This window comes from Primulina tabacum, chromosome 12 (assembly GCF_025594145.1).
Source record: "Primulina tabacum isolate GXHZ01 chromosome 12, ASM2559414v2, whole genome shotgun sequence".
Taxonomy (NCBI): domain Eukaryota; kingdom Viridiplantae; phylum Streptophyta; class Magnoliopsida; order Lamiales; family Gesneriaceae; genus Primulina; species Primulina tabacum.
In genome coordinates this window covers 38,735,499-38,757,914 of record NC_134561.1, presented here as the reverse complement: position 1 = coordinate 38,757,914, position 22,416 = coordinate 38,735,499, and the positions used below count along the sequence as shown (strand labels likewise).

The following is a 22,416-nucleotide window of genomic DNA, read 5'->3' as shown; positions in this document are numbered from 1 at the left end:
AATTAGACAAAACTTGCATGAGACGGTCTTACGGGTCGTATTTTGTGAGACGAATATCTTATTTGGTCATCCATGAAAAAGTATTACTTTTTATGCTAAGAGAATTACTTTTTATTGTGAATATCGGTAGGGTTGACCCGTCTCACAGATAAAGATTCATGAGACCGTCTCACAAGAGACCTACTCTTGAAAAATTAGATTAAGATTTGTTTATTGTCATATATAGAATTGAAACTTGACTTCCATTTCACTTTTTGTATCAAAAATACTCAAATAAAAAATATGTTCTATTGGGCTGGGCTTAGCCCAAACCACATGCCTATTAATGTATCGTATGATCCGCCCAGAATTTGGGCTTTTCATTCGGGTCCGGTTCTCTGTTTTCAGTTTCATCTTGTAATCGATATTAGGTTTATTGTTTTGGCGACAAATATTGATTCTTGTACAGTTCTCTGTTGTGTTTCATATGGAATTTGCTCTTTTCCTATGATCCGGCTTTTTGCTTGTTCTCAAACCTTCAAGATTTTTATTTAAGTTCTTCAGTATTTGCTGCCTCGTATGGTTTTGTTTAGATGTTTGATGCATGGATTTGATGTGAGGGTTTTTTTAATGATCGATTTTGAGGAATTTTATGGGTGCTACCTCGTGTTTGTTTGTAGTTATTGTTAAGCAGTGATGGCAGATTCATTCTTTGTGTGTCTCTCTATTTCCATATTTTTGGTTGCGATAATTTGTGTGTTTCTGTTTTAATGCGACCTAGATGAAATTATGAGTTTTGTAGGTATTGTGTCAACTGGTAGATGGGATTATCGTCTCGTTTTGAAGGTTGCCATTGTTCACTTTTAATGAATTTCGTAAGGTTAATAAATCAGGAGATATTCGAAGCATATAACTCTTTTGTTGTTTTAGTTTTATGTACTGGATGTTGTGCTGGCATTATCAAATTTTTTTTTAGGTGCTGTATGGAGTGAGAAATGAGGTGGTGATAATTGAGGGCATTCAGTTTCCACTTGGATAAATTTCCGAAATTATTTTCCAGAAAGTTTGGAAAACATGGACGGGAGCAGGCCGGATTCCGTGCAAGAAAGTTCTCAGACTCCCCACTCACAGGCTTTGCCTGAAGAAATGGATTAGATGTTTTGGTTCCTTGGTTAATCCTCAGTTTTCTCCTCTGCTGTCATTTTTACTTTTTATGATGCCTTTCAAAGGGCACTCATTGAAACTTGTGTGCATGTATCTGATCCCAGAAAGAAAAGCTCGCATAGATGCTATTTGGCAGCAAATCAATAAAGGAGTTTCAGCAAAATCGATCAAGTCCATGATGGAAATGCATAGCTCAACCGTAAATAAGAGTTCTTGACACAATTCCTCCCAGACTTCATCAGCTGTAAGGAACTCCCGTAAACCTCTAAACCTCCCTATCTTTCCATAAAGTGTGTTGTATGCTTAAATTTTTTACTTGCGACTCAAAGGTAGGTAAAATGGATTTACTTTAGGGTTGGATGGGTTATCTAGGATTGGAATCAAAGAAAACACCATCCCCTGGCCAAGGAATCCCAGCAAGCCACCTAGCATCACTCAAAATGGTACCAGTGAGGATGCCAAAAGACACGCTGGGGCTGCTCTTGCAGCAGTTAAGGATGCTGCTGGGTTATCCACTGCAGGAAGGGGCAAAGTTGAGGTGTGTTTGTTTTTTAATTGTGAAAGGGTGTTTTTTCCACGAAATTTTCTATTGTTCTTTTATTGCTTTTTGTGTATACACTGTATCTTAGTTTTCACTGTTCTATGATTCATTTCATTATTTTTTTATCTATAAATGAAAGGTAGTATTCCATGTCAAAACCAACAATTGTTGGGCAGAACTTAATTTTCAAGGAAAAGTTATTGAAAACAGAGAAAATAAATGTTTCCCTTCTGGTCGTGCTGTGGGAACTTGTAGGAGTAAAGATTTTTGTTTGTAAAGCTATTTGTCCAATTGCCCTTTCATTTTTCTTATCTTGAGCTAATCCCATGAGAACCTAAACGGAGCCTTTTTAATTCATAACTTTTTGGCGTACACCCTTTGTTGTGGTTTGTTCTATCAGTACCCGAACCTTGAAATTGAAAATTCAGGTGATGTTATGTTATTGTATTATTTTATTGAAAGAAATTCAGATTTTGTTGTACTTGCTGTGGATTAGCTCATTTTCAAAAACCCGAAACTTCTTCGTTCCGTTTTTCATTGTTACATTCTCCATTTCACATTTTATTAAATTCAGTAGTGTACTTATCAGGCATATACTTGTTCAATTTTATGTTCTCCGAAGGCTACAGAAGTTCGAGACTTTGCCAGTGAGGAAATTTAAGTAAAGAAACTTGTTGATGCTTTGAGGCAGTTGATAAAGGTAAGACTGCAGCAGGTGCTATTTCTGCTTGTTGGGATCTCGTTTTTTCTCGTGTCCAAATCCTAGCGAAAGTTTTAAACTTTTATTTTGTTATTCAAAATATTTTTTGGACACTTGTATGGTTTAAACTAAATAAAACATTCATAGGGAGTTGGTAATATACCTTTAGTGAATTAATTCACTCGATTCCAACTATTCCGGTGTTAGCGGATATAGCTCTTGTTGAAAATCTCTACGAAATTTCTTCAATTCTCCTTCTTTAATCTTCGAATTAGGTCCACGACTAGAACAAACGTTCATCTTCTAAATTGCACTAGAAAATTTAGAAGATATTTTTCGTTTGGAGATTAAAAATCGAGAGGCGGCTCAAACCAAACTTTCTTTGATGAAGGCCGAAATTTTTAAGAGAAAAGGGATTGTGATTCTCGAAAATCACCATGAGGAATTATTGGAGGCTATGGTTGTTTTTTCGTTACCTTAAAACAAGAGCTTTAACCTAATTTCCATAATTGTGGATTTAGGTTCCTTAATTAAAATTCAACTCCTTGAATTTATTCTCTTCCAAATTTTAAATATCATAAATTCAACTCCTCGAATTTATTCTCTCAAAATTTAATTATCATAAATTCAACTCCTTGAATTTGCTATATCATTATTTTTATATAAATTCAACTCCTTGAATTATTTTCTCTCGACGGGAACAAATGATCAAATGTTTGTGTGACCCTCAATGGTTCAGGGATACAGCTAGCCGTGAGTTCACAATTCTTTGTGATTCAGGACATTTTTCCTTTATTCGGGCTTACTCTAATTTGTCCCATTTCATGCACCAACATTAGGTCATGAGAATGTCAGAAATCATTTCTGATTAAACCCATTGAATCATGGTAAGAGCATCTAGTAGCATCGCCCCATGATTCCATAGGTATCACTGATAGTGCCTGCAAGAACCAGTCGATTATGATTAACGTACAGTACGGTCCCTTCATTTTATATATCCCGATCGAATCTGCAACCATTGGTTCATCGAGAGTTGCATATTAATTCGATAGCTATGTGATACAATCATGAATAGTGTCATCGCATGCACAACTAGGGAACTATTTCCCTAATGTACATCTCATTCTCTGGCCAGAGATTTCATGCACTATTATTTCGTTAGATCACATAGGATATCCACACCCGTAGGTGAGCGGTGAATTCCCGACTATAATGCACTGGCTCCTACACATTTCGCAATTGCACCCAACCTCGCCATCTTGTGACCCTCGCGGAATCGGTAAACGAATCAAAGCACAATCCTAGTATGTAGAACCTCAGTATTGTCTCTGGTCGTAAGAACTAATCATGTACGATCACAACAACAGACTTTTCCTCTCGATGAATGATAACCACTTGGAAAGTCCGAGGGAGGGTTGTTCGGTACAATCATCGTATGATTACCCATCTGCATGATTGGACATTTCTATGCCCTTACCATGAAACACGGTACACAACATCACAGATGCTAGTGTCAATCTTAATCGATCTTTTTCCTTGTTTTAGGCGGCTGAATCGACTAGGAACGAATTTAGAATATACAGTGTTTACAAATGAGTTTTAAGATCGAATTACGATTCATTTGTATTAAAGTATAATCAAGGACTTTATCTATGCTGATTGCATGGGTATACAGATAAAGTAAAATAAAACCATAAAAAGTTAAATTATATTAAAATAAAGATTGTTTATTACAGTTGAGTCAATAAATTTCCTAGCTAATCGTTGGCTTGCAGGACATCTACTCTAACACTGCTGTAGATGTCATTCTAGAACAGATAAAAAAGAAACCTAAACTAAGTGTTTTTAGGGATGGAAGACGAGCTAGATGCTTACAAAAAAAGTTCGAATCAGTACCTAGACAAGGTTTCTTTCTTGCACCGTACTGATTAAGAGAATTTGAGCGGGAAAGAGATGCCCGCCTTGCTTCGTAGGCCGAGAGAAAGGTAGATATGCGGGATGATTGATAAGAGCACTCTGTTTCCAAAAAGTCTGACTGCTTGGTTCCGTCAAAAGGGAAATGCAGGTCTGCAAGTGCTTGTTTGCGATGTTGATCCGAAGCATTTTTTTAGTAGGATTGACGGATATGGTAACTCATTGAGCGCAAGGATTCTTGGACACTGCAAAAGCTTTACTCTTGATTATTAGTTAGTATAATTTCCTTTTTTTTTTTGCCTTTTTCCTCGTGTTTCTTTTAATGTTTGGTCAAGTTGATGAGTATATGTTTCTAGGAAGGAAGCTTTGGAGTGGCAGATTTAACTGGCAGGGATGATATTTTTCCCTCAATAAAGTGATAAATTTATCAAAATTATTAGTTTGTGACGAGTCCCACTCAAATTTAGTTTGAATCTTCCAATAACAGGTGTCCAATTTATTATTTAGTGTATACGATTTTCGTTCACCAAAATACTTAGAATGTAAAAGCAAACATTTTTTGAAACCGAAACTTATAAATAATTGATATTAATTGAAGATCTTGATATCTTCTTGAAAATGTAAACTATCAACACAGATTCAAATCACAAACAAAACAGAAAGTTATCTAACATAGAAATGTTTATCAACAAAAAAAAAAAAGAAGAGATAACAAGGAAAAAATCTTAATGGTACCAAGAAAAAACAATTTTAATCCGGATCCAAAAATGTCCCCACAACAGAGAAATAAGAGGTAGTTAATGGCTTAGAAAATGAAGCAAACCGTCCCAAACAAGCTACACTACACTTCCCACCTCTCGTACTTGATTTCGCGTCAATTTATTGGATAATTGTCATAATCGACATATGAAACAGATAACAGTCCTCAAAATTCCCACTTTAAAATTTCTTGCCTTCTGTCCAACACAGAGCAAGCCAATAACTGTCAGACATTGCCAGATTCAGGACAGCAGCCTAAAATCTTCATGGGCTGCTGTTATTCAGCTTAGTTTCGATTAAACTTCGTAGCTTTCTGTGGCTATTGTCCCGAAAAGCTTATTTTTGAGAGTTTCTTGAACTGAAAATGAGAAGTTAGGAAATTCACAGGTGTTGGATTTGATTGTTTGAATTAAAAATGTTACATGTTTGCTCAACCACCACCAACAGCTCCTGTCACACACAGGTTAGATTATATAAGCTTCGCAAATGTTTGGATTTTAATTTCTTGGTTGTTAAATAGTTGATATTATGTAGCATTTTAGTTTTTCTTTGTTTCATTTTGAATTTGTTTCTTGAATTATTTCTTTGCTTATAGCTGTTAACTACTTAGATTTTACTTGTTTATCTCTTAATTGAGTATGAATTTGATTGGAGGATAAGAGCTTAGTAGCCATATAATAAATCCCCGTGTCATTAAATATCTGGGTGATGGGACCGTTGTGATACATCAAGAGTTTTTTACACGTTATGAATATAACCCTGCAGATTCCTATCCATGGAGGACTGAAATCATTTTCCCTGTTCGATGTCAACTCCAACCATGTGGACAAAATTACCCGTAATTTCTCCAGTGGAGTTCTTGACAGAGCTTCTCCATTGGAATTCTTCATGAGACGACCTGCTTTGTGCTTCTACTCTAACTATGCTGTGAACAGCGAACAATGAAGCTCCATGGACATGATTAATAGGCCGGCAAGTCAGATTGGGTTAGGAAGCACAAAATTTTTGAAACATGGCAATTATCAAGTTGGAGCGATTGATGAATCACACATTTTAGGACCAAACAGATTGATATTTGTAGAGAGCTCGAGTGGATTTGCTGAAGGTGATCAGCTCATGGAATTGACTAGTGAAACAATCGACAATGCTGCTGACATACCGAGTTATGCTGATCTTGAATTGACTACACCTTTCTATGATGTTACAAGTGATTCCTCCCCAGCACCCGATTCTCTAAGCGGTGATGCAAATTCGTTCTCTGACCTGAATGCGAGTGTCTTTAAAATGAAGGAATCATTTTCTGATACAATTAAAAGAGGAGAAAATATTTTGAACAATTCAATTGATACCATCACTTCATCGATGAACAAAACTCTTACAAATGCTACTGAAGCAGTCGATGGTGTCATCAAGGACATCACTTCATTTTTTAATAAATCTGGAGAATCCTTTAGTAATAAGTTTACTGGTGTCACTAGTGATCTTAAGGGAGCATCGGGTAGAGCCGGGCTTGGTGCACTTGATGTGTCGAGGAAGGCTATTGTTATTATAGTTGAGGATTCACTAATACGGGGGACCAAAAATGCTGGGTATGCTTATAATTCTGCTAAGGAATTTCTTCCTCCAGAATTCAAAGAGGCAATTGTAATGCCCGGTTACTCGTACAAATGATTAATAATGCGTTTATGTAATTTAGTATGTGGTTATTTGACTCATTATGTTTCACGTGTTGATTGAGGTATCGATAGTGAGATTGAATATGATTTATATATTTTCCATGGTGTATTGAGAATGAATATATGTCTAAATAGTGATAGTAAGATATGTAGATAAAGTAGTAAGATGTGTAGATAAAGTAGTGTAATCGAAGTTGGTATGGAAATGCAGGAAATGAGATAAAAAATATGACAGTTCTTATGGGTTTTAGCATAATGATTTGGATATTGATCCAAATTGTGTGAGGCCACAACAATTAGAAAGCTAAGATATAAGGTTACAACTTTCATGTTTTGGGTTTTGTCCAAATCATTGTGGAAGACAAGCCAAAAGCGCCCCGAAGTGTATCGTGTGTATCGTTATTCCTACAATGACACATTTTGGTAGATTGAGCATAACTTTTTACTTACACCTCCAAATGACATGAAACCAATTGGAGATGCAAGCCAAGACATAGGGCTACAAATTTCATGTTTACCACTTTTCCGATTATGAAAAGAAGAGACGTTTCTAGAGCGATCTTTGATGAACAGTGTGCAGGGACATAATATGTGGCGCCCGAGCGGTAGGATGTTACCGCCCGAGCGCCCCTGTACCACAAATGCAGTATGTTTACAGAAAGTTCCGCGCCCGACCGGTAGAATATTACCGCCCGAGCGTCACTGCAATTCTATGCCCCGATTTCCCACATCCAAAGCATACAACGCTGGCCCTTCGGCATTCCCCGAGGTGTCTGAAACCGCATTTTGGGCATGGCTTGAGTCCTTGATGGTTAGTGGAGGGGGATTGCCCTGAGGGAGGTCCACCTGACTGATTGGGCCTCTTGAACATCTGTCTTCCTTGAGAAAGCTAGCTGTTAGGGGGTCGCTTGTTCCTGTTTTCCCCTTTTCTTCGTCGAATGTCAACTTCGGCGCGACTATCAGGTCTGAAAAGTTGGTAAGTTGGTAGACTGCTAGATCTTATTGGATCCGGCTGTTCAATCCCTTCTTAAAACGATGCAGTTTCAAAACTTCGTCCGCCATGATTGCCAGAGCATAAGATCCAAGGGCATTGAACTGGGAGATGTATTCCACAACTGACATATCCGGAGCTTGAATAAAATTTTCAAACTCACTCAGTTTCTGCAGTCTGACCTCAGCTGGATAATACTGTTTCAGAAAAGCTTCTCGAAAATGCTGCCATTTGATTGGTCCTGCAGCTGTCATGGCTGGCGAGATTGCTTCCAACCATTTGCCTGCCCTGTCTTCTAGGAAAGACACTATTACATCCACCTTGAGTGCCTCAGGGACTTCCAGCAGTTGCAGCTGGGTTTCCACACTTTTCAGCCAGCTCTGGCTAACTTCGGGCTCGTCAGCTCCACTGAAGGTTGGACAGCTGTTCTTGCGAAGTGATTCATAGTGGAACTTGATTTCATTCGGTGGTGGTGGCTGATTGGTGTTTGGGTTCACTAACCCCTGCAGTGTCGTCGCCACGATAGTGGCTATAGCCATTAAGTCTGCTTGGTTAAGACTGAACCCTGGTGGTGGTCCATATCTTCCTTGTTGGCCTGATTATTGTTCGCATAGCGGTGGTTGCGATTTTGTCTCAAGGGTCTACCGGCCATTTCCTACAATTTAAACGTTTCTAAGAATTTGTTGTGCATAACGACATGACTGAATGAACAAGTTATGCTGGAAACAACTGAAATCAATGAAAAAATAAACATATTTTATTGATTTCTTAATATAGAGGAGCAACTGAATGAAAATAAATCGTACTGAATGAAAACAAATCGTACTGAATGAAACAACGTAACAACAATGATAAAATAAACTCCTAGTAATAAAAAAAGGGTCACTAGGACATTCTAGTCTACTATCTCTCCACCATTGTCGGCTTCTATGGGCTCTGCCACTATCTCTATGGGCTCCTCCTCTTCCGGCTCGTCTTCCTGAAGTAGCTCTATCATCTGTGTGAGTTGGGCATTCTCTCCAGTAAACCGTGCCACTTGCGCCTTCAACTCCTATATCTCTGCATCCGTCTCGTCCAACAGATCACTGACATGCTGCTGGTGCTGCTCACGCTCCGTCTTCTTCTGCTTGACCTGGTTCTTCAGAGTCTCAACCTGCTGGGTCAGACGGCGGTCACATCCGCAAGGCTGCTCACAGCCTCACATGAATTCTTCAGTCTTTTCTTACCCCTGGCATTTTGCTGGCTCTCTTCCTCCAATTCTTTACGGTAATGCTCCGTATCCTCTCGTAACCTTCTCTCTCGATACAGGCTCTGCTCTATGACCTCCCTTAAGTCCATGTTGTCACCTCTCACTAGCTCTCCCTGATAGATTGCATTGTTAAGCTGGACCTGTATCTCCTCCTTTTCTGTGGCTAAGGTCTCGATCTCTCGCCTAGTCTGGCTCTAAGTCGCTTCATCTGGCGCGACTGATAATCAAGGGCAAGCTGCTTCATATGAATGGCAGCCTGGGCACGAGTGCGGAATCACATGGGAGTTGATGGAGCCATTTCCTGAAATAAAAAATGGAAATGCGCAGAATCGGAAAGAGACAAGAAAATGAGTAGGAGAAGAAGGTGTACTCGACCGTATTTTCAGAAAAACGAAGAAACATGCATAACGAATTTTTAATCTTTAAAACAAGCCGAAACCTCGTTTTTGCCGTTTTAGGAAATATTCGTAGACCCGATAACTTCTCATTGGAAATTCCGAATTCGATTTTGTCAATTGTTCTGGAATCTTCTCGAGATATGTTTCGAACCCATGTGTCTATTTCCAAACTTTTTTTTTTGGAAAAAAAATCTGTATATATTTCTCGAAAATTTCATGTATATAGCATATTGTATCTTGTTCTATATTGTCTCTTTCCAATTCTGAGCATTTCTATTTTTTATTTCAGGAAATGGCTCCATCGACTCCCTTGCGATTCCGCACTCGTGCCTAGGCTGCCATTCATATGAAGCAACTTGCCCTTGATTATCAGTCGCGCCAGATGAAGGGACTTAGAGCCAGACTAGGCGAGAGATCGAGACCTTAGCCACAGAAAAGGAGGAGATACATGTCCAGCTTAACAAGACAATCTATCAGGGAGAGCTAGTGAGACGTGACAACATGGACTTAAGGGAGGTCATAGAGCAGAGCCTGTATCGAGAGAGAAGGTTACGAGAGGATACGGAGCATTACCGTAAGGAATTGGAGGAAGAGAGGCAGCAAAATGCCAGGGGTAAGAAGAGACTGAAGAATTCATGTGAGGCTGTGAGCAGCCTTGCGGATGTGACCGCCGTCTGACCCAGCAGGTTGAGACTCTGAAGAACCAGGTCAAGCAGAAGAAGACGGAGCGTGAGCAGCACCAGCAGCATGTCAGTGATCTGTTGGACGAGGCGGATGCAGAGATATAGGAGTTGAAGGCGCAAGTGGCACGGTTTACTGGAGAGAATGCCCAACTCACGCAGATGATAGAGCTACTTCACGAAGACGAGCCGGAAGAGGAGGAGTCCGTAGCGATAGAGGCAGAGCCCATAGAAGTCGACAATGGTGGAGAAATAGTAGACTAGAGTGTCCTAGTGACCCTTCTTTTATTACTAGGAGTTTATTTTATCATTGTTGCTACGTTGTTTCATTCAGTACGATTTGTTTTCATTCAGTACGATTTATTTTCATTCAGTTGCTCCTCTATATTCAGAAATCAATAAAAATATGTTTATTTATTCATTGATTTCAGTTGTTTCCAGCATAACTTATTCATTCAGTCATGTTTTTATGCACAACAAATTTTTAGAAACGTTTAAATTGTAGGAAACGGCCGGTAGACCCCAGAGACAAAACCGCAACCCCCGCTATGCGAACAATAACCAGGCCAACAAGGAAGATAATGGACCACCTCAGGGTTCAGTCTTAACCAAGCAGACTTAATGGCTATAGCCACTATCATGGCGACGACACTGCAGGGGTTAGTGAACCCAAACACCAATCAGCCACCACCACCGAATGAAATCAAGTTCCACTATGAATCACTTCGCAAGAACAGCTGTCCAACCTTCAGTGGAGCTGACGAGCCCGAAGTTAGCCAGAGCTGGCTGAAAAGTGTGGAAACCCAGTTGCGACTGCTGGAAGTCCATGAGGCACTCAAGGTGGATGTAATAATGTCTTTCCTAGAAGACATGGCAGGCAAATGGTGGGAAGCAATCTCGCCAGCCATGACAGCTGCAAAACCAATCAAATGGCAGCATTTTCGAGAAGATTTTCTGAAACATTATTATCCAGCTGAGGTCAGACTGCAGAAACTGAGTGAGCTTGAAAATTTTATTCAAGCTCCGGATATGTCAGTTGTGGAAAACATCTCCCAGTACAATGACCTTGGATCTTATGCTCCGGCAATCATGGCAGGCGAAGTTTTAAAATTGCATCGTTTTAAGAAGGGATTAAACAGCCGGATCCAATCAGCTCTAGCAGTCTATCAACCTGCCAACTTTTCAGACCTATAGCCGCGCCGAAGCTGACATTCGACGAAGAGAAGGGGAAAACAGAAACAAGCGACCCCCTAACAGCCAGCCTTCTCAAGGAAGACAAATGTTCAAGAGGCCCAATCAGTCAGGTGGACCTCCCTCAGGGCAATCCCCCCCCCACTAACCATCAAGGACTCTAAGTCATGCCCAAAATGTGGTTTCAGACACCTCGGGGAATGCCGAAAGGTCAGCGGTGTATGCTTTGGATGTGGGAAATCGGGGAACAGAATTGCAGTGTCCCCTACCGCCGCCAACCGACCAGCACGGCTGAACAAAGGAATTGGGCCAAACGCGAGAGCAGACCTTAGTAAACCAAAGGTGGACAAACCTAACGCTAGGGTCTTTGCCATGACTCAAGAAAAGGCAGACGACGCCAATGAAGTCGTGTCAGGAACCGTCCTAATTCAAAAAGTGTCTACTTATACGTTATTTGACTGTGGTGCTACACATTCATTTATGTCTAAGAGATTTGCTAAAAAGTTAGGATGTAAGCCCGAGAAACTAACTGAGCCCTTTCGAATAGCCACACCTACAAGTAGGGTCATTGAAACTCACGAAATTTACAAAGATTGTAAAATCAGTATCGATAATCAGACTTTTAGCGCCGACTTGATACAGTTTATCATGGTCGACTTTGACATCATTTTAGGGATGGATTGGTTAGCAAGAAACAATGCGATAGTAGATTGTAAGAGGAAGAGAGTCAAACTCCGAACCCCAAATCAGGAGGAAGTCGTGTATAATGGTAAATCCAAGGAGCGGAAGTCACTGCTTTCCGCATCTCAAGCTTGGAGAGCCATGAAATCTGGAGAAGACATCTACCTAGCAATGGTCAGTGAAGTAAAAGAGGAAGTCGAGCTAAAACTGGAGGACATCCCAGATGTTTTTCCAAAAGAACTCTCTAGGACGGTCCCGAACCGCGAAGTTGAGTTTGAAATCAACTTGGTTCCCGGTACTGCACCAATCTCTAAGGCGCCAGCTGAGCTCAAAGAGCTGAAAGAACAACTCCAAGAATTGCTAGATAAAAGGCAGATTCGACTGAGTGTGTCCCCGTGGGGAGCCCCAGTACTCTTCGTGAAGAAGAAAGATGGGAGTATGAGATTGTGCACCGACTATAGAGAACTGAACAAGATCACAATCAAGAACATGGACCCTCTATCTCGGATAGACGATCTGTTTGATCAGCTTAAAGGAGCCGCCGTATTTTCTAAACTGGATCTGAGGACAGGTTACCACCAGTTGAAGGTCAGGGCTGAAGATATCCCCAAAACAGCCTTTCGAACCAGATATGGGTATTATGAATTCACAGTGATGCCTTTTGGCCTAACAAACGCACTGGCAACATTCATGGATCTGATGAACATCCTAACGCTAAAAGCCATTCCTGGATCAGTTTATAGTGGTATTCATCGACGACATCCTCGTCTATTCCCCTAACGCTAAAAGCCACGAAGAACACCTTCACCTTGCTCTACAAACCTTAAGAGAAAATAAACTCTATGCTAAGTTTAGCAAGTGTGAATTCTAGCTAAAGAGTGCGTCCTTTTTAGGACATGCGATCTCGAAAACAGGAGTGTCAGTGGGTCCAAGGAAAGTAGAGGCAATTGCAGAGTGGCCGAGACCTAAGAACGCCACCGATATCAGAAACAGAAGCTTCCTTGGATTGGCAGGTTACTACCGGAAGTTTGTCGAAGGATTTTCCTCGATAGCCGTGCCACTGACCAAACTCACACAGAAGAATTCTAAGTTTATCTGAAGTGAAAGCTGTGAGAAGAGTTTCTAGACATTGAAAGAGAAACTCGCATCCATGCCAATGTTGATCTTGCCCGCAGATAATAAAGATTTCACTATCTACAGTGACGCGTCTAAGAAAAGTCTAGGATGCGTACTCATGCAGGAAGGAAGGATGATTGCCTACGCATCAAGGCAGTTGAAACCGCACGAGCAGAACTACCTTACGCATAATCTGGAACTTGCAGCGGTTGTCTTTTCCTTAAAGATTTGGAGGCACTACCTCTATGGTGCTAAATGTTAAATCTTCACCGACCATCAGAGCCTAAAATACTTGTTCACCCAGAAGGAACTTAATATGAGGCAAAGACGATGAATCGAACTTCTGAAGGACTATGACTTGACCGCTACCATCCGGGTAAAGCAAACAAAGTGGCCGATGCGCTAAGTAGGAAGGGCCCAGGCAAAGTGACTCTAGCTTCCCTCTCGGCCCAGCCACGTTTGCAAGAGACCGTCAAGTTAAACCAAGATCGAGACCCGGTACAGACCAAACTTAAAGATCAAGTCAGAGAAGGGAAACCTCAAGATCATCAGATTGATGACAAAAGAGTCTTATGGATAAAAGGGCGACTGTGCGTACACCCGACAGCGATAACCTTCGCCAAAAGATAATGGCAGAGGCGCACAGATCAAAATTCTCATTCCACCCAGGTAGTACGAAGATGTACATAGACCTCAAAAATAACTTTTGGTGGAATGGCATGAAAAGAGATGTAGTAGAATTCGTCTCCAGATGTCAGGTATGTCAATAGGTCAAAGCAAAACACCAGCGGCCTGGAGGATTACTGCTACCTTTGGAAATTCTTGAATGAAAATGAGAGCATATTTCCATGAACTTTGTGGTAGGATTGCCAAAGTCTAGGCAAAGCCACGACGGGATACGGGTAATCAGAGACAGACTCACGAAATTTATGCATTTTCTACCCGTCCGCATGAATTACAATCTCGACAAGTTGGCTTCACTGTACATGGATAACATTGTGATGCTGCATGGAGTGCCAGTGAGCATCTTATCTGATAGAGATCTGAGGTTCGTCTCGCGCTTTTGGAGAGGCCATGGGAACGAAAGTGACCCTTAGTACGGCCTATCATCCTCAAACCGATGGGCAAACTGAGAGGACAATACAAACCTTAGAAAATATGCTGCGAGCATGCGCCCTTTAATTTAGTAGCAACTGGAACACTCATCTACCCTTAATTGAGTTTGCATACAACAGCAGCTATCACAGCAGCATTGGAATGACACCATATGAAGCTCTGTATGGAAGGAAATGCCGATCACCACTGTATTGGGATGAAGTGGGAGAAAAAACCGTGGTAGGACCCGAGCTCGTACAGATGACAGTAGACAAGATTAAAATCGTCCGGGAAAAGCTCAATGCAGCTCAAGACCGATAGAAGAGCTGGACAGATCTGAAAAGAAAGCCTGTAGAGTTCAACGTAGGCGAGAAGGCTTATGTGAAAGTCTCGCCTATGAGAGGAGTCGTCTAATTCAGTAAGGCCGGGAAACGGAACCCTCGTTATGTCGGACCATTTGAAATCTTTGAAAAAGTGGGCACGCTAGCATGCAGAATAGCACTGCCACCAAGCATGTCAAGAATTCATAATGTGTTCCACGTATCCCAACTAAGGAGGTATATTCCAGACCCAAGTCACGTGTTGGAAGTAAAACCGCTCTTGATTGAAGGAAACTTGGGAGAAGAACTGAAATACGAAGAAGTCCCCATCAGAATTGTGGACACCAAAGAACAAATTCTTAGACGACGTATCATTCTCTACGTCAAGGTGCAATGGTCCAACCACACAGAGCGAGAAACAACTTGGGAAGTTGAGGAGAAGATGCGAAAGGAATATCCTATTTGGTGACCTAGCCAACTCAAGTTTCGAGGATGAAACTTCTCATAAAGAGGGAGGGATGTGAGGACCGAAGATTTATGTTAATCAACCTTGTAATTAATATTTTCAAGGAAATTAGGATATTTGATTCTTGAGTTAATTGAGAAATATATTGTACATCCTTGTATTGGAAATTTTATATATTGGAAATCTTTGGTATCAAGTCAATAATATTTACACAAGGCATGCGTATTTTCGAAAATTGGGAAAGGAATTTACAAGATTGGAATACCATACAAGTTTCGAGGAATTAAGGCATAAGGATTTCAAGCAAATTTTGAAATTGCTCCTAGATTAAATGCCTAATTATTGTGATGGATAGATAATAGGCTAATTGGAAAGAAACCATCAACCCTTCCTCACAAAATCTTTGACCTAGCCACCTAAATTTTGAACCAATCAAAAGGGTGCTGAATCAAGGAATGATTGGGATCAAATCATGGGAAGATTTGGTGACGAAATGGAAGGGAAATCGTGTGATTTCGATAACAAACGAGCAAGATTTGGCTGCCACCTTAAGCTCCCCTCCCCTCACCTATAAATACTCCATCAACCCTAGCCATTCTCACACCCAAATTTCGAGATTCACTAGCTGCAATAATTCGAAAATTTCAGCAGCATAGTTAAGGTGAAATTCTGCTTGTGTTCGTCCAAGAATTAGGCTAGAAAAGTGAACCGAAGCGCTGCCCGAGCAAGAAGCCAAAAGCAATCCAATCCAAAGCCGTGCACTCCACGTTTTTTTAGCACTCAAATATACTGTAAGTGGGCTTGTTTTAAAGATTAAATTTCTCTTATGCATATTTATTTCGTTTTTTCGAAAATGCGGTCGAGTACACGTTTTTCTTTTACTTCGTTCTTGTGTTTGTGGTCATACGATTTTGGGCACTGTGAGGAGTCAACTGTATATGAGTGGGAATCCCAACCATGACATGACCCTTATGCGGTGGGGATGTAACCGCTATATGGCCTCGCCTCCTTAGATGAGTAAAAATCAGAGACTTATTTCAGTAAACCATAGAAGGTAGAGGAATCTCAATGTCTGGTAAATGTTATGCATGTGATATGAATGATGTTATGCAAGTCATGTGATTTCGAAATTATGCATGTTGTTATATTGTGCTCGATATGACCCCCACTTGCTGAGTATTTCCCAAAATACTCACCCCTTTACAACCATTTCCCAGATATACCCGAGGAAGAACTCGAGGAAGAGGAGTCGGACCATTTTTGGGGCTGATGAACTTTCGAGATTTAGTTTAAGTTAAGATTATTATTATTATTATTCAGTTGTAACGTTTCCGCATTAGATTCTGCCGTTGTTTTTCGGTTATTGAGTTGTAAAGACATTATTTATTTCGTTTGGAATTATGATATAAACTGGTTTTGGGTTATACTGTGCTATGAGGCTGGTTGTTTTTAGTTGTGTGATTGTTAAAACAACGTCTGTGTCAACCCTAAGTTTCGTGGCGTGACAATATGTACATTGTTAGTATGTTTATTGATGAAAACATAGCACCATATTCCATTGTTATGTATTAAATATGAAAAGAAAGTCATGAATATTGAAGATAGGTGTTATGTCATGAACATTAACATGAAAGAAAAAAAAAATGACTGATTTGTATATGATATATGAGCTTGTTGACATCATGGGTGGTTTTAAGTCCACCAAACCTATTGGCCAATATATGTTCATGGGGCGTGGGGTTGTCACAGAGCACCCTGACGTCCAACACAGTAGTAGCTATATAATAAAGCAAGTACAGTAGTACAGGTCAACTAATGAGGCTCAAGTACTGAAATGAACATGAATATATGCTATGGTATGACATGATTTAAAGATTCATTGTTGATCACGACTTGATATGCATAATTCTTCGATGCATATTGATACGTATAAGTGCCAACTTATTGAGTTTTATAAACTCACGTAGCTCATGTATTACAGGATCAGGTAATAAAGATACATAGGATGCCGGTTCGCCAATAGATGCTTGTGACGTGCCTTACCTCGACAAGAATCTGGACATCTTATTGTATAGCTTCCGCATATGTATTACAATGGATTTTATGTCAGGGTTTGAAACGACGTTTATGACTATATGTATAACGATACAGTGTATGTTTGTATATGAAAATATGCTTATACATAGGTATAGTTGTTGTTGCTTGAGTTTTTGGCTTTTAAAAAATGTAGGGATATCATGCCAAATTTTTTATAAACCGTCAAATTGATACCCCTTGTTTGAATTGCTTCATAATATAAGTATATCATTCAAACCCTATTTTGACTATGAGTACAAGTATCATTAATCTTGTCAAGTATAGAAGAAGGGTGTCTCACAATCAGTTTTTCCGAAAACACCGTTGTTAAAACAATCAGGCATGTTGGAACTGCTTTTCAACAGGTGTGTTTGGAATTTCTCGCCTTCTATGTTTGAAGATTTATAAAATTGTTTATATTTGATGATTTGATTATACTCTATTCTGTTATATTTCTATGTTAATGACGAGAGATCATTTGGATTGGCTATCTGGCGTTGGTGAATTAACAACCTTGAATGTAAAATGCATAGCTTCTAAATAAATTAATGTTTTAATATTCGTCAATAGCATTTAAAAGTATTTGCTTACAGATTCTTCAAGTTCTTGATTGATGTTGAAATAAAATAAAGTCATTTTAGGCATTAGTTAATGTAATAGATACCTAATATTTACTTACGCCACTCCCACATCATGTTGAAGGTTTATATTGCTGTGGAGGGGTTTGAAAAAAGCCTTGGTCTGGACCCTAATGATCCTCTTGTTCCACTTGTTCTTTTCCTTGCATTTTCAACCACTTTATGGTATGAATTTCTTTCTTTTAACTATTTTTTCTTTCTATTTTACGCTTGTTCATGTTTTTGTAGGCTACTAGGCTGTGGTTCTTATTATATCTCCCATTCCATCAATCGAAATTACATTTGTCATCAGATTTGTGCAGGGGTTCTTACAGGGTATTTATATATGGTGGATATGCTGGAGATTTATCTCCGAAGTCAACTTTGGAGCTCTTACAAGGAAATGAGAATGCTGTGCTTGTTGACATTCGTCCCGAGGCAAGTGACTGTAAACTTTTCCAGCCTTTCTTTTGTAAAATGCTATTGTGCTGTAATTATGATATTTCTTGTTTTACCTTCATTTTGTTGATTTTTTTTGGAAATAGTTTGTTTTGTGGTAGGTTGTTGTTTTGCAAGATCTTTGTTCTATGCCGAAGCATATCTTTTTGTTTACGAAATGCCGAAGTATTCTAATTGGCAAGACATACTTTTCATTAACTATTTCTGGTTCAATTCTTATGGCCGTGAAGAATTTGAAGGAAAGAGATGGCATTCCTGATCTTCGATGGACAGCACTATCGATATTCCAGTCTACCAGTACCTGAGGTTGTTAATCTTTTCATAGAGAGACATTTAATATTTGTTAACATTACCTTATAAATAGTTGACTGAAAATATATGTTGACGACAAAAATATGCACTGTAAGAACCTTCTTTCTTACTTTTTATTTTTTATACCTTTTTGCAGGTTGATGACTCTGTGAAAAAGTTGCCCAAGGGAGGAAGAGACATTGAAGACTCATTACTTGCTGTTGTCATTTGGAACCTTAAAATTGTTAAAGTATGAAACACCTTTTAACTATTTGGTCCCTTCCATGTTCACGATGAAGCTTCTATAACGAGTTCTGGAAATTTACTTTTCTTTCACTAGAGCGTGAAAGGATGATTAGTGTTAAAAAAAATGGGGATGGCAGTTCGATGTAGATCAAATATTTGTTAGTGAAATTATTGTAGTTAGTTATTAAGTGTGAGCAAACACCTAATGTGATTAACAAAGTTGTATATTCATCTACCATTTTGTATGCGACAGTTATAAATTATAAAGGCTGATCTCTGAAATGAATTCAACCTATAGGACAGGTCAAAGGTTTTGGTTATGGATGCTGATGGAACACGCTCCAAGGGTGTTGCGAGATCACTGAGGAAGCTTGGAATCGTGGTAAGTAAATGTCATTTCCATTTATGCGAATTCTGCTTCTCCTAGCTCCAAAATTACTGTTCAAGCTGTTCATGACCTGTCTTGCAAAATATAAAAAGTATCTTTTAAAAGTTCATCGACTTTTCTAGCTTAGCCGATTATCTACTAAAATAATGATATGCCTATGACATATCCATGGTAGAAAGAGAGAATCTATGCTTGATATCTTCAAGCTAAATGGCTTGTATTTTAGCAAGCAGCTCTATTAAATGTTAGGAGGAAATTATGAATTTTGAACAATTTTCGTTTGTATTCCTTGTGACAGGAACCATATCTGCTCCAAGGTGGCTTTCGCTCTTGGGCAAATGAGGGTCTCCGTGTCAAAGAGCTAAAATCTGAGACCGCACTTACCATTATCAATGAGGTACATGCTACACCTTAAATTCTGGTTTTGCTATCACTTTTGGAGCAAAGATTCTTACGAAATTTTGCTTTTTGCACATATCATAATTGAAGTTCGCACAAATTACAAAATGGATTCATTGCCTAAAAAAGGTTCAAATAATTCGAATCCAAGATGTTATTGTTCCTTGCACTTTTAATAAGCATGGTCTCATATCAAAATTATATTGTATATTGCTACAAATTTAACTTTTCGTTCTCAAAATCAATGCATAAGTGCTTGTATTGATCGTCCTTTTGTCTTTCATCTTTCTGAATCATTGTCTTATTTGGGGTAGTCGTAGAAATTTTTTGTTCAAATATGATAAGTAATCAGTCAATCCTTTGACCTTTCTTTCTGTCTTGTGCATTTGATTGCATCCGGGAAATAGTTGATCTAACCTTTTATTCTTGAGCTTTGTAACTAACGGACAAACACCTTTGCCTTACTGTCATATCATGAACCAATACGAGCATATTTCCATAATAAGAAATAATTGACGAACAGGAGCATTGTGCGCTGACATTCCAAAAGAAAATTTGTGCAACAAGAGTTTGTACACAAGTTATATAATGCTGTAAAAGCAAATAACTCTTAATTTTCCAAGAAGCAATCAGTCGTTGGAATTTGACGGAAGCTTTAATTCTGGCTTGCAAATATGGTGAACTAGAGTTATGGTTCTACAAACTATGAGAATACACAATTTTCCATTTGTTTTTTGTGTTTTATGGTTTTTAGGATCTGAAGTTGCTATTGATGACGTATTTTTTTACCTTCGTAGCGTCTATAAAAACTAACGCGATATTGGGGTCTCATCAGGAAACTCAAGCAATCTTGGAGGAAATAAATCCAACTCCATTGAAACTTATTGGATATGGAATTGTAAGGATCCACTCTAGCATGACTGTTTGTCTGAATCCTTGCTTTCTTCCTACTTCCTGTTTCTGTTCTCTCTTTCATATATTTTTGAGTTGCATATCTCTAATTGGATTGAGATGAATAAACTAGATAAGTTAGGTTACCTTTGAAGATCTCGTAAATGTCCACGCCCTTTCAAACTTTCTTATATTTCTGTCAGTTCTTACATATATTCATTCATGCAACTCGTCGTATCTCTGTTTTTGGAGTCCGAATGAACATAAAATGCCACCGTTGGAGGATAAAAACTTCTGTATTTATTTAGCTATAAAACCCCAGTTTACTAAGATAGTTTAATATCGGAAACTGGTTCGAACAGAAGTTGAAGTGAATTTCAGAGTTCGAACTTCTATTTGCCAATGCAACTGATTTATGTGAATTGTGCTGTGGACAGGTCCTTGCCGCTGCAGCTTATTCGTTATTTGGTAATATTTTCTTTTTAGTTCTTGTTACTGGAACATACTTTACGAATTTGTATTTGTTGAGGTGGTGGCCGAGATTTTGAAGGCACGAGTGAAGTGATTAAGAGTCAATAAAAGAACTTAACCACCTATTTGTAACTAACTAGTGTTAGGAGAGTTAGTTAGGCCCAAACTAATTCTTGTGTTGACTTGTGGATAGGCAAGAAAACACGTGCAATAAATAGAGGACCTACGGTAAACTCATTTTTCTTCTAAACAATAAAAGTTCTCTAATTTCTTCAATGTGCTTCAATCTCTCAATCACCGTGAAATTGTTTTCATTGTTATTACTTGGTAAATTTGTATCAACGCATAAGAGAAATTATTGTAACAGTATTCTATTATTAGCACAGATGAAGTAAAAATAATATTTTTGCAGAATGGGAAAAGACTCTGCAATTCATTGCTGTTATTGGTCTTGGCCAGGCGATCAGTCTCAAAACTCTAATTTCTAATAAGAAATCTTCTAGCATTCTCTATATTCAAAATAAGGTAAATGTACTCAGATATTGAGTAAGCTGATAATTCTACTGCTCTCATTTTTTACTCTTATATCAAACTGCCAGACCATACTCGGGAGAGTTGGTTCTTACCAGGACGCCGAAGACGTTAAGAAGGACGTCCGGTAAAAGCTTTACTTCATTACACATCAATCAAGTCATGAAATAACATTGTGTTGCTGTCATATCTCGTAGGTTTCTGCTAACTCCAGCTAGACTTGGAGGTCAGACCATTTCTTGGGTTGCTGGCAAATTAGAAACGAACCGTAATGGGCTCCCTACATCACCATCATCATCCGACGTCCAAAGCAGGGTGTTGCAAGCTGCTGCAAAGCATGAATCGGGACCTGAAGAAACACAAGACTCATCTCCGATCACAGCTTCTGGCAACGTGGAGGTTAATGCATCTGAAGCATAGAAGTCAAGATTCATGAAGCTGGAGTGGAGCCCATTTGTGTTCTGCTTGAGTTAAATTATAGGGATGGTACTTGATGATCCAATATTAACTTTTTTTTGTAGAGTTTGTTCAAGATTATGAGAAAATTATGTAGTCTCATTTGTACCAAATAGCATGATGTACTTGTGTTGCATGTAATATCAATTATATTATAAAAATTAAAAAAATTTGATTTTCTCAACAATTTGAATCATTTTGTTATTTATCTGAGTTTAATTTCTTATCATATTAGACGACTTATAAGAACTTATATAACTTACTCTCAAGATTGTTTTCCAAATTAAAATTCAAACAGTTGATTTTATGTTATATAATAAATTGTAATGAACATAATATATAGAACAAAATGAAATGAAACAATTTTTTTAAAAAAATTATATATTCAAACACCACGTATAAAGCATAATAACCTAAAAATCAACCAAATTATGGATTTTATCAATGTATAAATCATAATCTACAAAAGCGAAGCATACTAAAGAAAAATAATTATCAATTTAAAATCACTATGACTAACTAATAAAAACAATATTAAAACAAATGAAATAGTAATTTTGAAGTATTTAACATGTATTAATTTTCTTTTTGTTATTATTGAATTTGGTTTTTATAATATTATTTTTTGATGAAACTGTTTAACATTGTTAGATGATAATATTGTTCGTTGA

At 38.6% G+C, this 22,416-nt stretch overlaps 1 protein-coding gene across 22 annotated transcripts; it reads left to right on the top strand.

Annotated features, from left to right (window-relative positions):
• The first annotated feature begins 375 nt into the window (after positions 1-375).
• Positions 376-21,932, top strand: LOC142520493 (uncharacterized). 22 transcript variants are annotated; one of them, XM_075623482.1, is made up of 16 exons: positions 376-1,150; positions 1,248-1,387; positions 1,497-1,681; positions 2,307-2,384; positions 16,902-16,989; positions 17,699-17,799; positions 17,937-18,051; positions 18,303-18,378; positions 18,521-18,613; positions 18,908-18,991; positions 19,296-19,394; positions 20,232-20,294; positions 20,725-20,755; positions 21,171-21,283; positions 21,358-21,416; positions 21,487-21,932. In XM_075623482.1, the coding sequence occupies exons 8-16, from the start codon at positions 18,319-18,321 to the stop codon at positions 21,707-21,709; spliced, it is 825 nt and encodes a 274-aa protein (XP_075479597.1). In that variant the 5' UTR covers positions 376-1,150; positions 1,248-1,387; positions 1,497-1,681; positions 2,307-2,384; positions 16,902-16,989; positions 17,699-17,799; positions 17,937-18,051; positions 18,303-18,318; the 3' UTR covers positions 21,710-21,932. The 22 variants fall into 22 exon arrangements, 13 of the variants coding, with proteins under 13 accessions (XP_075479597.1, XP_075479592.1, XP_075479596.1 ...); XM_075623477.1 differs by having other exon boundaries at positions 17,927-18,051; XM_075623481.1 differs by having other exon boundaries at positions 16,902-17,361.
• The last annotated feature ends 484 nt before the right edge of the window (positions 21,933-22,416 follow it).

Excerpts from the sequence above, each read along its gene's own strand:
- LOC142520493 (XM_075623474.1), top strand. The coding sequence starts at position 6,009 with ATGGACATGATTAATAGGCCGGCAAGTCAGATTGGGTTAGGAAGCACA. Across the intron at positions 6,701-17,300 it reads CCAGAATTCAAAGAGGCAAT|CAGTTTTTCCGAAAACACCG; the intron begins TGTAATGCCCGG and ends GTGTCTCACAAT. Across the intron at positions 17,362-17,698 it reads TTGGAACTGCTTTTCAACAG|GTTTATATTGCTGTGGAGGG; the intron begins GTGTGTTTGGAA and ends ATCATGTTGAAG.